Raw genomic sequence first — 16,368 nt, 5'->3', positions numbered from 1 at the left:
TTTAGGAGTATTATGTGCAATAGTGTTCTCCTAATTTGTGGAAGAACATTATTGCTACTGAGGGAGTGCAACATAGGTTCTTAATGGTTAATTCCCAGGATGGCGGGACCGACATGATGAAAGAATGGGTCGACTGGGCATGTATTCACCAGAATATAGAAGGATGAGAGGGTATCTTATAGAAGCATACAAAATTCTTAAAAGGATTGGACAGGCTAGATGCAGGAAAAATGTTCCTGATGTTTGGGGAGCCCAGAACCAGGGATCACAGTTTAAGAATAAGGATTAGGCCATTTAGGTGAGAGTTGTAAATCTTGCATTCTCTGCCACAGAAGGCAGTGGAGGTCAATTTTTTCTTCGGTATTCACCAAGGAGAAGGATATTGAATTATGTGAGGTAAGGGAAACTAGTAGAGTAGCTATGGATACTATGAGGTTCAAAGTAAAAGAAGTACTGACACTTTTGAAAAATATAAAAGTGGATAAGTCTCCAGGCCCTGACAGGATATTCCCTAGGACATTGAGGGAAGTTAGTGTAGAAATAGCCAGGGCTATGACAGAAATATTTCAAATGTCATTAGAAACGGGAATAGTCCCCGAGGATTGGCGTACTGCGCATGTTGTTCCATTGTTTAAAAAGGGTTCTAAGAGTAAACCTAGCAATTATAGACCTGTTAGTTTGACTTCAGTGGTGGGCAAATTAATGGAAAAGATACTTAGAGATAATATATATAAGCATCTAGATAAACAGGGTCTGATTAGGAACAGTCAACATGGATTTGTGCCTGGAAGGTCATGTTTGACTAATCTTCTTGAATTTTTTGAAGAGGTTACTAGGGAAATTGACGAGGGTAAAGCAGTGGATGTTGTCTATATGGACTTTAGTAAGGCCTTTGACAAGGTTCCTCATGGAAGGTTGGTTAAGAAGGTTCAACTGTTGGGTATAAATGCAGGAATAGCAAGATGGATTCAACAGTGGCTGAATGGGAGAAGCCAGAGGGTAATGGTGGATGGCTGTTTATCGGGTTGGAGGCAGGTGACTAGTGGGGGTGCCTCAGGGATCTGTGTTGGGTCCTTTGTTGTTTGTCATGTACATCAATGATCTGGATGAAGGTGTGGTAAATTGGATTTGTAAGTATGCAGATGATACCAAGTTGTGGATAATGAAGAGGATTTCCAAAGTCTACAGAGTGATTTAGGCCATTTGGAAAAATGGGCTGAAAGATGGCAGATGGAGTTTAATGCTGATAAATGTGAGGTGCTACACCTTGGCAGGACAAATCAAAATAGGACGTACATGGTAAATGGTAGGGAATTGAAGAATACAGTTGAACAGAGGGATCTGGGTATAACCGCGCATAGTTCCTTGAAGGTGGAATCTCATATAGATAGGGTGGTAAAGAAAGCTTTTGGTATGCTAGCCTTTATAAATCAGAGCATTGAGTATAGAAATTGGGATGTAATGTTACAATTGTACAAGGCATTGGTGAGACCAAATCTGGAGTATGGTGTACAATTTTGGTCGCCCAATAATAGGAAGGATGTCAACAAAATAGAGAGAGTACAGAGGAGATTTACTAGAATGTTGCCTGGGTTTCAACAACTAAGTTACAGAGATAGGTTGAATAAGTTAGGTCTTTATTCTCTGGAGCGCAGAAGGTTAAGGGGGGACTTGATAGAGGTCTTTAAAATGATGAGAGGGATAGACAGAGTTGATGTGGACAAGCTTTTCCCTTTGAGAATAGGGAAGATTCAAACAAGAGGACATGACTTCAGAATTAAGGGACAGAAGTTTAGGGGTAATATGAGGGGGAACTTCTTTACTCAGAGAGTGGTAGCGGTGTGGAATGTGCTTCCAGTGGAAGTGGTGGAGGCAGTTTCATTGGTATCATTTAAAAATAAATTGGATAGGCATATGGATGAGAAGGGAATGGAGGGTTATGGTATGAGTGCAGGCAGGTGGGATTAAGGGGAAAAAAAGTTGTTCGGCACGGACTTGTAGGGCCGAGATAGCCTGTTTCTGCGCTGTAATTGTTATATGGTTATATGGTTAATTCACTGGATGTTTTCAAGAGAGTTGGATTTAGCTCTTGGAGCTAATGGAATCAAGAGATATGGAGAAAAAGCAGGAATGGGGTACTGATTTTAGATGATCAGCCATGAGCATATTGAATGCGGTGCTGGCTCGAAGGGCCGAATCTTCCTGCACCTATTTATCTACATTTCCATGGGCATATCCTACCCCTGTATGTACTAGAACACTTAAAATGAGATTATTAATCCCCTCAAAATAGGTTCCCACATTTCCATCTGTAACCTTTTAAGTAATCGCTCCAGAGATGGGGTTTTTCACCCCAATATATCTTGCTGTGTCAGTTTTTGAATCTGAAGTTATTTTAAAATTGAATCTGCAAGATTGGAAGTACCGTCAGCTTCACAATGATTTCCTGATCCCGGTTCTCCATCCTGTGTTTGCATTAGTGGTGACCATATTATAGGAGGAGTCCTTTCTTTTTACACACGTGACGACTGATGTTATTAAAAACATTTTCAAAGCTACAAAATTATAATAAGATAATTGGACATATACCACCTTTACCCTTCTTTAAACCAGCATCTGCAGTTCTTCGTACAAACAACATTCTTTACAGCTGCCTGACATTTGATTCTTAGTTCTTGGTTTCTTGGTCCTGCAAAATATTCCAAATGGAATTTAAACTGGAGGTGGTGAAGGGAGGGCTTAAGCCAGAAAGGGTTATTGGGAAGAATGAGCTACTTTAAATGTAGTTGCATCTGGTTGGGTAACTATAGTTGGGTGGAGATTATTCCATGCTTTAATTGTGCGGGGGAAGAACAAATTGCTGTACACATCTGTCTTTGTAGCTGGGATCACAAATTGGATCGAATGCCCTCGTCTGCTCCTAATTGGTTTGGGTTTGGTGTAGGTCTTGTAGTCTATGTCGAGCTGACCATTTAACATTTTGTAAAAACAGGTCAAACGGTGAGCTTCACGTCTGTCTTGGAGAGGGTTCCACCCCAGAGAATTCAGAAGTTTGGTGACACTCGCTTCTCTCTCATAGGTGTTAGTAACAAATCTAGCTGCCTGTCTTTGGACACGTTCGATGGAACAGATGGACCAGAAGCCGTGGATGAGCAGGGAGGTCAGACTCCTACTGAAGGCTCGCGATGCCGCTTTCAGATCTGGCGACGCTGAGGGATACAGCTCATCCAGGGCCAATCTGAAAAACTCAATCATAAACGGCGGATTGAGGAGCATTTCCATAACAACTCTGACCCCAGGCACATGTGGCAAGGAATCAAATCCCTTGCCGATTATCAGAAAGTTAACACCCCTCCCCCAGACAACGCCACCCTGCCTGACGAGCTAAACCACTTCTATGCTCGCTTTGACCGGGATAACAAAACCACAGCCATTAAAGTTGCTCCACCCCCGAATGAACAACCTCTCAGCCTCTCCACCTCTGCTGTACAAGATGCACTGAGCAAGGTGAATGACCGCAAAGCTGCCGGCCCCGATGGCATCCCTGGCCGGGTGCTTAGGGCATGTGCTGGACAACTATCCCCAGTCCTCGCCGACATTTTCAATCTCTCACTGGCCCAGGGTGTTGTCCCCACTTGCCTCAAGACATCAACCATCGTGCCAGTGCCCAAACAGTCAGCTACAGGGAGTCTCAACGATTTCCGCCCAGTGGCACTCGCCCCTGTCATTGCAAAGTGCTTTGAGCGGCTGATCTTGGCTCACCTCAAAGCCTGCCTGCCCCCCCACACTGGACCCCCACCAGTTTGCCTACCGGACCAACAGGTCTACAGAGGACGCCATATCGGCGGCCCTACACTCTGCCCTGACCCACCTGCACTACAACAACTCCTACATCAGGCTGCTGTTCATTGACTTCAGCTCTGCCTTTAACATCGTCATCCCCACCAGCTTGATCACCAAACTCAGTGGACTTGGCATCTCCACCTCCCTCTGCAACTGGACACTGGACTTCCTCACTAACAGACCACAGTCTGTTAGGGTCAATAACCTCACCTCCTCCACTATAACACTGAACACCGGAGTGCCACAGGGCTGTGTGCTCAGCCCTCTCCTCTATTCCCTCTTCACCCACGACTGCATCCCAAAGTACGGATCCAACGCCATTATTAAGTTTGCTGACGATACCACAGTAGTAGGACTGATCAGCGACAACGATGAGTCAGCCTACAGGGATGAGATCCAGCACCTGACTGCCTGGTGTGCCAACAATAACCTCGTCCTCAACTCCAAAAAGATGAAGGAGATTATTGTTGACTTCAGGCAGACCAGAGGAGGCAGTCATACCCCCATCCATATAAACGGGACTGAGGTGGAGCGCGTCTCCAGCTATAAATTCCTCGGAGTACATATCTCGGAGGACTTGTCCTGGTCCCTCAACACCTCCAAGCTGATCAAAAAGGCACAGCAGCGCCTTTACTTCCATAGGAGGCTCAAGAAAGCCCACCTGTCCCCCCGGATCCTGGCCAACTTTTACCCGCTCCCTGCCATGGATGCCCTCCACCGAAAACGGTGTCTGAGACGGGCTGGGAAGATCATCAAAGACCCCTCACACCCCAACCATGGACTGTTTGCCCTCCTCCCATCAGGGAGGCGGTACAGGAGCCTCAGGTCACGTACTAGTAGGATGAGGAAAAGCTTCTATAACAACACAATCACACTGCTGAACTCGGAGTCCCGACGATAGATTTCTCTGGTCCCTCCGTCCCCTCTGTTTAATCATTCTGTATTTCCTGATTATTCTGTATCTTCCCTCTTTCTATTTTTTTTTGTTTTTCTTTATGTACAACTACTACGGACTGACGCAAAACTGCATTTCGTTGTACTGATACTTGCATTTGTGCGATGACATTAAAGTTGAATTGAATTGAATTGAATTGGAAGAAATTTTTGTATTTGTGTATGGGTCCCATGCTGCAACTGCGTAGTCCAAATCAGGTCTAACGAGGGTGAAGTATAGCTTCTCCTTGACAGAAGATGAACAATGCTGAATGTTGCGCCAACCTTCCCAATCCCACAATGACCTATTTCTCCAAAACCTCCTCCACTGGCAAAGTAGAAGAACATCCCCTCATATTCTGCCTGGAAAATCTACAACCATGAATTCTCCATGTTCAGGTAACCACACCCACTCTTGTTTCTTGTTCTCTCCTTCTGAACCACCCACCAAGCCCCTCTTGCATACCTTGTCATTCCCTGTCCCAGCCTCTGCTACCCAGTTTGTTTCCCCTTCCCCACCTGGCACCATCTCCTGTCAAACCCTCCTCACTTAGATCCACCGATAGTTTGCACAGATCCTGCCTCGCTCCTCTCTCTCACTTTTTTTTATAAGAGCTATCCCCACTTTACACCCTCAGTCTTGAAGCAGAATTACAACCCGCACGATTGACTATCTCTACCTCCAGAGATGCCGGACCTACTGAGTTCTTCCAGCAGTTGTTTTTTTTTTCCTTTCTGCTTCATAGTAACATTGGTGATGTAACATTAATACTACGGTGACAAATAACGAGTAATTTCGGTATCTTCCTTGCAAGGTAAGGTTGAGTGCAGGAGTGGATGTATCAGGTTCAATATTTACACGGGTAGCTATGCTGAGAGAACTGCTGCCTCACAGTGCCAGAGACCTAGTTTTGATGCTGAACTTGGTGTGGAGTTTGCATGTTCTCTCTGTGGCCAGGTGGGCTTCTTTCGGGTGCTTCAGTTTCCTCCCACATCCCAAAGACACAAGGGTTTGTTGGTTTATTGGCCTCCGTAAATTCCCCCTATTACGTAGAGTGGGATAATAAAGATCTAGTGTGAACATGTGATTGATGGTCAGTATGGACTTGATGGGCTGAAGGGCCGGTTTCCCTTCTGTATCTCAAAACTAACCTATGATGTGTGCCACAAAATTAAATCACATAGATCATTTAATAATGAGAAAATCACATGCCTTTGTTCCATTTCATTTTCTTATTTAATTGCCTAAGGAAATTACCCTCAGAAATGCATGATGCAATAAGTCTGCTTTAGAGTTTCTTTTATAAATTAATCACCGTTCTTCATTCGAGGACATTTTTTGTTTTCTTTTCTCTCCCCTCGCAATACACATGTGAATAGTTCATTTTACTTTCTGATCCCGCTTTTCCACATCAGATGCATCTGCTTTAAACCTTCAGCAGAAATGTCTCCCCTGGCTGCAGTCAGAGACCGAATCAGTGGATATATTGAGCAACGTATTGTGGTTCTGATGGTGAATGTTTTCCACAGATGAAGAGCTTTATTGCCTGGAGTTAAAAACAGTTCAGCTGCATTCCTCAGAGCAGAATCGGTACTAAAGAGGGTTTAGCCGGCCATGTTTCCTGAATCCAGTGCAGAATAGTCTCGAGTTCCCAGTCGATATTTCAGACACACATGGTGCCACTCCTCTCCACTGTACAGGACAGGTTCTTGCATGCCAAGAGGACCCACGACAGACGGGTCTCTTACTCATCTGGGTCAGCTCCACACCTTCTTTGGAACTCCTGCCCGTGTTCTCGGATCCACTTGTTAGCCACTTAAAAGAGTTTTTTTTTAAAAAGAGAACAGTTGTTAAATAATTTCAGGTTATAAAACTGCTCTTCTCTGTTTTGGTTAAACAAATTGATAACCATATAACAACCATATAACAATTACAGCACGGAAACAGGCCATCTCGGCCCTACAAGTCCATGCCGAACAAATTTTTTTCCCCTTAGTCTCACCTGCCTGCACTCATACCATAACCCTCCATTCCCTTCTCATCCATATGATAATTAAAACTAATGATTGGATTTTTTCAGGTGGGGGAGAAAAACGACAATTAGTCTATTATTAATGGAAATAAAACAAAATGAGTGAATATTAAGTCTAGGTTTATTATTGTCACATGTACTGAGGTACAATTTAAAAATGTCATTAGAAATCTGATATTTTCAGTAAATTACTTCAATAATAATTCAAAACATCTTCATTCAAGGTATCTTGCGGTTTTATAACAAATTTCACATTTTACTGTGTTACATTCCCATTATTTTCAATGCACTGACAGCATCATTTTAGTCACCTGTGTTATACTGTGGGCTTTCTTTCACAGCTGTTTAATTTCTTAAATTATTTGTGGTAAGGAGTGAATGATGTATTGCATATTTGCGTTATTCAGACAGCCTTTAAGCAGACAAATCCAAATTAATTTGTCCTTAGTGTAAATCTGTTAACATGAACCCCCTTTAACAGTGCATGGACATTACCATAAGTACGTGTTCAATTATTTTAACTCCAAAACATGCAGAGTGATATTAATGCAGCAGTCCAAATTTTAAATTCCAATCCCGGCATTCATTTCTTGACTGTCCAAAATAAACAGCAGTAAATCACAAGTACTTCCTAACTGCTTCCACCTGCCTGCCTTAAACGACAGTGCTGTCAAATAGTTCCCTGTATGGTGAGGCTGGTGAGGGTTACCTTGACATTAGCCAGAAACGTAGGAGGGTGAAAAAAGCATGAAGCACAAGTATAAGCAAATCCTGCTGAGCACCAAATCCCTCTGTGCATTAAACCTTCTGATCAGGAAAAGCATTGCACGATGAGAAACTCCAACAGACGCGTTTGCAGATGTAAAACTAGAAACTTAAGCACTCGGATGCAAGTTGACTCAGAATCACAGAAAGTTTCCCTGGGATCAAAACCAATATTCTGCAAGGCAACACAAATTACATTGTACAATTTGTAAAGCTGGGGCTAAATTGAATCAGATTCTAGTGCTCACATTATCACCAAGCTTTAAAAGCAGCAGGGGACTGATAAGGCTGAGAAGTAGTGCACAGAATAGTAAATAGAGCCAGGACCATTGAAGTCGACAGCATAAAAAACAGGTCTTTCGACCCAACTCGATCATGCCGACCATGATGCCTATCTATGCTAATCCCCTTTGCCTGCATTTGACCTTTTGAAATGTTACAATTTTATCTGCATTTACCTCCGGCAGCTTTAATATCCAAATCACTTTACAACATTAAACAACCTTCCCAATTTTCTATCTTTACTTCCTCTGGCCTAATGCAGAATATGAGTTATCATCTTAAGAAGCGCACATCACAAATTCTTCATGAAAACGTGATTCTTCCACATACCCCACTTATCCCCGACCAGCACAGGACAGCCAGCATGGAGCGTATCTGCATTGCCCTGTCCATTTTTGTGAAGATTCCACCAAAATAGTGCTGCATTCTTTTTAAAAAAAAAGCATAATTAATAATAAAAAAACAACCGAAAAAGCTGAATGTTTATAATATTATTCACATATACATTTTGAATTAAAGCTTTATTTACTTTTTTACACAATGAATGTGATTTTTATAATAGTAGTTTATAGACAAAAGACAACAGGTGCAGTAGGCCATTCTGCCCTTCGAGCCAGCACTGCCATTCACTGTGATCATCAACACTCAGTACCCCGTTCCTGTCTTTTCCCCATATCCCCTGACTCCGCTATCTTTAAGAGCTCTATCTAACTCTCTTGAAAGCATAGAGAATTTGCTTCCACTGCCTTCTGTGGCAGAAAAATCCATAGATTGTCATAATAAGCATCATAAATTGAGATGTTCTACTTTTATGATTATAAATTTAACAGGTGAAAGAAGAATTTGATAATTTTATAATATCAATTTATGATGAAGCGTCTTCAACATAAAACTTTTTTTTCTACAGTTACTGCCTGCGAGTATCCAGTGCTTTGTTTTTATTTCAGATTTCTAGCATTCGTGGTTCTTTGACTTTGACAATCGCTTCAGTATTACGAGTTCACTCATCCTGGCAGTCTTTGAAAGCTTGCTGGATGATGCCCACATTTTCTTTTGGGCAATTGGGTTGATCATAGAGACTAATACTCCGGTGGATTTGTTAGATTTCAGTGTTGCTGAAACTGACAGGCACAGCAGGGTATGTTGGGGAAGAAAAGGGTCCATTCATTCCATGGCAATTTACAACCAATGTAAAAAATGGGATGGTAGTGGGTATGGATTAAGAACATTCAAAGTGTACATTATTACATGTCATTAGTGCAAACCTTCAGTGAATATCTGTCAAATATTCAATAGTTAGGTCTATGAGAAAATGCAAACCTTTTTGTTTGATGCAGGATGCAGGCTTTGCTGTCTGGTTCACATTTATTTCCCATCCCCAAATGACCCTGAGTCATTTCAAAGGACCTTTAAGAGTTAACCACATTGGTCTGGGTCTAGGTTTACGTTGAGGCCAGACAGGGTAAGCGTGGCAGATTTCCTGCCCCGAAGGACATTAATGAAACAGAAGTGGTTTTAAAACAACAAACTACAAGTTGCAAAGGTCACCACTTGAATTTAAATTATCCAGCTACCAGAATGATATTCAAACATATCCATAGATCAATGGCTCAGACCTCCACAATTTAGGACAAGGAAAGTAACCTTAGTGTCATGCACCACAGAGACAGGCCCTTCAGCCTATCAACTAACTGCTGACATCAAATTCCCTTTTATCCTAATCCCATTGACTTGGTGGATAGCCTTGCCGATCAATCTGATAAATATTGTGAAAGTACCTGCTTCCAGCGCCTCTTTTTTACCCACTGGCCAAATAGTTAATTTGTAGGGTTAAACAGAAATGGATGACAGTCTAAAGAAGGGACTCAACCCATTCCTTCTCTCCAGAGATGGTGTCTGTCCCATCTCTGAGTTACATTTTGTGTCTATCTTCGATTTAAACCAGTATCTGCAGTTCATTCCAACACAAATGGATGACAGCTCTTGATTTAAAATAAAACAAAACGCTAGATCTAAAAATCATTAAAATGAAAATCAAGAGCAATTTGTGATTGTTCAGAGTCATTCAGCACAGAACGGGCCCTTCGGCCCAATTTGCCCATGCTGACCAAGCTGCACGGTCTACACAAGTCTCATCTGCTCGTGTTTGGCCCATATCCCTCTAACACTTTCCTATCTGCAAACCTTTCCATGTTTGCTGTGTTTCATTCTATTGCTAAATTCTCTCACAGAACCCACCACTGTGATAGAGAAGATTTCTCCAATTCTTGGCTATGTTACAAAAATATCTGAACTTCATACTTTGCACACGCAGTTTCTATGGAAATATTTCTGAAGGTGGAACATTTGTTGACAGAGCTATTGTTGACAGAGCTGTTTTAATGCTAGTCATACTAGCATGAAAACAGGTCCCTCAATCTGACTCCTCTATTCTGACCAAGATGCCCATTATAGGCGGTCCTATTTGCAAATAATTGATTTTGAAATGATTGTTGCTGTTTTAAAATGTGATCATTGCATTGCCTTGCCTCTTCCTAATTGTAATTCTCAAGCTCAACTCTTCCAATTCTGGCTCCGTATTGGACCTTACATTTAATCATTCCACACTGACAGTAAACCCTTCAGCTGCCAGGTCCCTATGTCCACAAATTCTCTCACTACCTTTTTATTTCTATTTCCTCCTTTAAGAAACTTCTTGCATCCTTTTGCCTGCATCTCCTTCTTTGGCTCAGTGTCAATTGTTACTTTATAATTCTCAGACAGAGTCCAAGAGTCAAGTCAAGAGCGTTTTATTGTAATTTGTCCTGAAACGGAATAATGAAATTCTAACTGTGCAGGATCATTCAGGACGGACGATGACATCCTGTCCTGAATAGTCTCCTTATTAAAGGGCCTGTCCCACTGTACGAGGTAATTCAAGAGCTCTCCCGAGTTTAAAAAAAAAATCAAACTCCTGATAAGCACGTAGAATGTACGTCGCGGGTACGTCGGAGCTTGGGACATCTCTTAGCGGCTTGTAACGCTAACGGCAGGTACTCTGGGAAACACGGTAAGCTCGGGAAGACTCGTGAAGATTTTTCAACATGTTGAAGAATGTTCCCCGAGAGCCCCGAGTACCTACGAGCGGCTATTACTGTAAATCTCCAAGTTCGAATCAGGGGAAACTCGGGAGAACTCTTGAATTAACTCGTGCAGTGGGACAGGCCCATTAGGGAAGGATCCAGTAGGCGGCGCGACTCTGGTCAGCAGCGGCCTCTGCAGCCTGTCCGCGTTTTTATTATTTTTTGTCTATGTTTCTATGTTTATATGTTTTTTGTTATTTTTGTTGGGGTGTGTGTGTGGGGGGGGGTGGGGGTGGGGGTGGGGTGGGAGGGGGGGGGGGAAACTTTTTAAATCTCTCCCTGCACTGGAGACCCGACCTTTTCTCGTCGGGTCTCAGTTGTCGTTGAGGCTGCAACGAGGAGCGGCCTCCAACAGGAAGAGACCGGGGACTCTGGTGCCGACTCACCTCACCGTCGCGGAGCTGGCCGAGACCGGAGCGGTGGAGGAGTGCTGCCGCTGCTGCTGCTGCTGCTGCTGCTGCTGCTGCTGATGCGGAGGCTGCTACTGCGGGTCTGGTGGACGGCGGCACCGGGAGCCCGCGGATCCCTGGAGGGAGACCGCCTTTCAGGGCTCCTGCAACGGCGACTTCTCCCGCCCGAGTTGCGGGGTCGAAGAGCTCCTGGAGCGGGGCCTACATCACTGCCCCGCGCGGCTTGGAATGGCCGCGGGACTGCGAGCGCACGCCGGGGGCTCCATCATCAAGACCCGGTGTGCGACCTCGCACCACCCGGCGTGGCTTTAATGGCCGAGGGACAATTGCCATCGCCAGCCGGGGGCTTTGACTTTGACTCTGACATCGGGGGGGGGAGAGTGCAGTGGAGAGATAAGTTTTTTTGGCCTTCCATCACAGCTATGTGATGGATGTTTATGTAAAATTGTAAATTATGTTGTGTCTGGGGTCTATTTGTGTGTATTGTATGGCTGCAGAAACGGCATTTCATTTGGACCTCCAGGGGTCCAAATAATAATTAAATAGACTATTGACTATTGACTAATAATACATTGGGAGCCGTTCAGAGAAACTTTACTGGACTGACTCCTGAAGTGGACTGGTTGTCTTATGAAGAAAAGTTGGACAGGTTACGGCTCGTATCTGCTGGAGTTTAGAAGAGTGAGAAGCAACCTAATTGAAACAACCCTTGGGTGTTTTTTGCTACATTAAAGGGAGCTTGTGTTGCCTAATCTGCTAACATAACAAGGTTTTCAAGGTATTTGAATAATACTGCATACAGTTCACCAAAGTCTTAGGGTTGTAATCCATTGCTATTCCACAACATTTTAATCAGATGCTAAACTTAATAAGGAAAGAATTTGAAATTGGGGTTTAATCGATAAGATAAGGAAAAATGACAGCAGCTTTCCTTAAAGACTTTACAATAATCAAGAAACTCCTCTTTTTTTCTACTGTATTCATTTGAGGTGGAATGTCCAGAGCGCAAGATGCTGACTCATTTGGAACAGCCCTTTAGCATTTACTGAAGTGAGTGGTTTGGCATACAAATAATTGTGTCAGCCATGTACAATCCCACTTGCAGAACTCTGACTAATCGGCATACAATGAGCTCACCGCTGCTGATGCTGAATTCTTGTAACAAATTAGGTGCAGATGAGCTGTGTAAAATTAGAGTGCAGTTGCCCTGAAGTCAACCTGACTCCCCACTGCCTGACACCTCCACACAAAATTATCAACACCATTCTTTACAGATATAATGCCTAATAAAGCACAGCATCAGTCCCGTGGTGTAGCAAGGCTTATTGGGTGCCAGGAACGAGCTGGGAAGGAGCGAGATAGAGTGATCTCACATTAAAAACATGTGAAGTACACGCTCACCATTTTGTGCCTTGACATTTCTACTCTGCAACGAACGCTCATAATATCACAAAAAATGTCCTTATTCGATTTTCATTCCTCACAAGCTTAATATTATATAACCTGACATCATTTCCATCTCATTGCAAACATGACAAAAAAAGAAATATGGCACAACAAGACTTCAGCAGCTCATCCAGGATAAACCTTTTGATGAATGGTGGCGCGAGAGATAATTGCAGATAACCTCATTGAAACTTACATGAAAGGCTTGGACACAGTGGATGTGAAGAGGATGTTTCCACAAGTGGGAGAGTCTAGGACTAGAGGTCACAGCCTCAGAATTAAAGGACGTGGTGAATCTGTGGAACTCGGCCACAGAAGGCTGTGGAGGCCAAGACAATGGATATTTTTTGGGCAGAGATAGATTCTTGTTTAGTACGGGTATCGGGAGTTATGGGGAGTAGGCAGGAGAATGGAGTTAGGAGGGAGAGTTAGATCAGCCATGATTGAATGGCGGAGCAGACTTGATGGGCTAAATCTGCTCCTATCACATAATAAAATCCTGAGAAATGAACAAACTGCTGGAGGAACTTAATAGATCAGGTAGCATCTAGGTAGGGAAATAGACGCAATGACTGTTTTGGGTCGGGACCTTTCGTAAAAATGATGGAATAGAGGAGGTGTCTTTGAAAAGAAACAACATTTATAAGAACCAAATTTATTGCACTAACTCCATTACTCTGAATTAATTTATTCAATACTGCATACTGATTGTAATTATTAATTATTGTATATTTCTTTGTTGTGTTATTGTGTTTATTTGCCTGTAAAGTTTCAACAAGTAAGAATGTTATTGTTCCACGCCCGATGCATATGAAAATTAAACACTCTTGACTTGATTAACCTCATTTCAGGACTGAAAGGATGAAATTAATATCTTGCCAAGCACCCGCCAACCCTGTTATTGATGTTCCATTCAGAGAATGTCATTGATTACATTAAATTAAACGAGTAACCAGTAATCTATCTCGGGATTAACTTTGGCCTTGTTCAGTATCAATGTGCAGGTCCAAGAATAGGATTTGAACCTATAACCTACTGACAACAAAGAAATGGTAGCATGCTGAGTCAGCAATTTTATTTTTATAAATGTTTAATTCAAGGTGAGACCAAGTGTAGACTAGGTGACCGTTTTGCTGTACTTGTGAAGACTTGTTGGATCTCCCAGTTTGCTAACCATTTTAAATTCCCCTCTCCATTCCCATGCTGACATTTCAGTCCACCTTCTCCTCCCCAACTCAAATTTGAAGAACAGAATCTCACATTTTTGCTTGGATAGTCCACAACCCAGTGCCATGAACATTGATTTCTCCGGCTTCAGGTAAGTTTCCCACCCTCATTCTCATATACCTGTTTCTCAGCCCCCTGGCTGCACACCTTCCTCCCACTGCCCCTGTCACCCAGTTCTTTAAACCTCTTCTGCCCACTATCTCCTGTCCCTTCCCAATCCGAGTCCTCCATCTTCATTTTCTCCACCCTCTTCCCACCTCCCCGTTCACTCATTAAACCTCCCTCTGGTTTTACAGATCACTTCTCTTTGAAACATAGAAAATAGGTGTAGGAGTAGGTCTTCGAGCCTGCACCGCCATTCAATATGATCATGGCTGATCATCCAACTCAGTATCCCGTACCTGCCTTCACTCCATACCCCCTGATCCCTTTAGCCACAAGGGCAACATCTAACTCCCTCTTAAATATAGCCAATGAACTGGCCTCAACTACCTTCTGTGGCAGGGAGTTCCAGAGATTCACCACTCTATGTGTGAAAAATGTTTTTATCATCTCGGTCCTAAAGGATTTCCCCCTTATCCTTAAACTGTGACCCCTTTTCCTGGACTTCCCCAACATCGGGAACAATCTTCCTGCATCTAGCCTGTCCAACCCCTTACGAATTTTGTAAGTTTCTATAAGACCCCCCCCCCCCCCCAATCTTCTAAATTTCTAATCCCGAGTCTTTCTTCAAATGAAAGTCCTGACATCCCAGGACTTCTTCCCCCTTCCTTAACTGGTTCCCTCTGAATTCCATTTTACCGCTAGCCTTTTTTTTTACAACCGGCATCCATCTGCCAATCACTCATCCTCACCTGAATCTACCATTACTTGTCAGTTTTTGTACCACTACTCCCCCTCGCATCTCTTTACCAGTTTTCTCCCCACTACTCCATCAGTCTGAAGTGGGATCCGTCCTGGGAATGGGAGGAGATATTGAAATGGATATCAACCGGGAAATCCAGCAAGCCTTAGTAGAACACAAGTATTCTGCTTGTCTGCTCGTGTCCCTCCACAGATGCTGCCTGCCCTGTTGAGTTCTCTTAGCACTAAATGAGACAAAATTAGGAGGAATTGAGGAGGAATTTCTTTAGTCAGAGGGTGGTGAATCTGTGTAATTCTCTGCCACAGAAAACTGTGGAGGTCATGTTAATGGATATTTTTAAGGCAGAGATAGATAGATTCTGAAGAAGGGTTTGGGCCCGAAACGTTGCCTATCTCCTTCACTCCGTAGATGCTGCTGCACCCGCTGAGTTTCTCCAGCATTTTTGTGTACCTTAGATAGATTCTTGATTAGAAACATAGAAACATAGAAATTAGGTGCAGGAGTAGGCCATTCGGCCCTTCGAGCCTGCACCGCCATTCAATATGATCATGGCTGATCATCCAACTCAGTATCCCGTACCTGCCTTCTCTCCATACCCTCTGATCCCCTTAGCCACAAGGGCCACATCTAACTCCTTCTTAAATATAGCCAATGAACTGGCCTCAACTACCCTCTGTGGCAGAGAGTTCCAGAGATTCACACTCTCTGTGTGAAAAAAGTTCTTCTCATCTCGGTTTTAAAGGATTTCCCCCTTATCCTTAAGCTGTGACCCCTTGTCCTGGACTTCCCTAACATCGGGAACAATCTTCCTGCATCTAGCCTGTCCAACCCCTTAAGAATTTGTAAGTTTCTATAAGATCCCCTCTCAATCTCCTAAATTCTAGAGAGTATAAACCAAGTCTATCCAGTCTTTCTTCATAAGACAGTCCTGACATCCCAGGAATCAGTCTGGTGAACCGTCTCTGCACTCCCTCTATGGCAATAATGTCCTTCCATTAGTGCAGGTGTTAGAGGTTTACGGGGAGAAGGGAGGAGAATGGGGTTAGGAGGGAGAGATTGATCTTCCATGACTGAATGGCAGAGCAGACTTGATGGGCCGAACGGCCTAAATCTGCTCTTATTATTTATGACCTTATGAGAATAAGGTGCATTCCACTCACCTTGACAACGGGAACACTAAAGTTAGCATAAATGAAAGCAGTTGATCCTCCAGCTTCAACTCCACTCAACTGAAAAAGATAAGCACAGTGGGACTTATGAGAACACTTCACCATTAAACATTAAACTGGTATCATGACCATGAAGAGAAACAAATAATCTGCCAAAGCAAACTACTATTGCATGCTTGTTACTTTATATCAGCATAGCAAATCTTGCTGTCTGAACAAGATGACTCTGAGCCATATGATAGGATTTAGAGGCTCATAGCAATTTTGTACCTA

At 43.2% G+C, this 16,368-nt stretch overlaps 1 protein-coding gene across 1 annotated transcript in view; it reads right to left on the bottom strand.

The window, feature by feature from the left end:
• Nucleotides 1-5,990: 5,990 nt before the first annotated feature.
• The window catches only part of p4ha3 (prolyl 4-hydroxylase, alpha polypeptide III), a 77,817-nt gene continuing 67,439 nt past the window's right edge, over nt 5,991-16,368 (bottom strand). Inside the window, exons 11-13 of the mRNA XM_055636568.1 lie at nt 16,087-16,155; nt 8,187-8,283; nt 5,991-6,592 (exon numbers count right to left, since the gene is read on the bottom strand). Coding sequence (XP_055492543.1) covers nt 6,522-6,592; nt 8,187-8,283; nt 16,087-16,155 — 237 coding nt within the window. The 3' untranslated portion in view covers nt 5,991-6,521. The remainder of the gene's footprint in view (nt 6,593-8,186; nt 8,284-16,086; nt 16,156-16,368) is intronic.

This window comes from Leucoraja erinacea, chromosome 6 (genome assembly GCF_028641065.1).
Source record: "Leucoraja erinacea ecotype New England chromosome 6, Leri_hhj_1, whole genome shotgun sequence".
Classification (NCBI taxonomy): domain Eukaryota; kingdom Metazoa; phylum Chordata; class Chondrichthyes; order Rajiformes; family Rajidae; genus Leucoraja; species Leucoraja erinaceus.
This window is presented reverse-complemented; position numbering and strand designations above follow the sequence as displayed.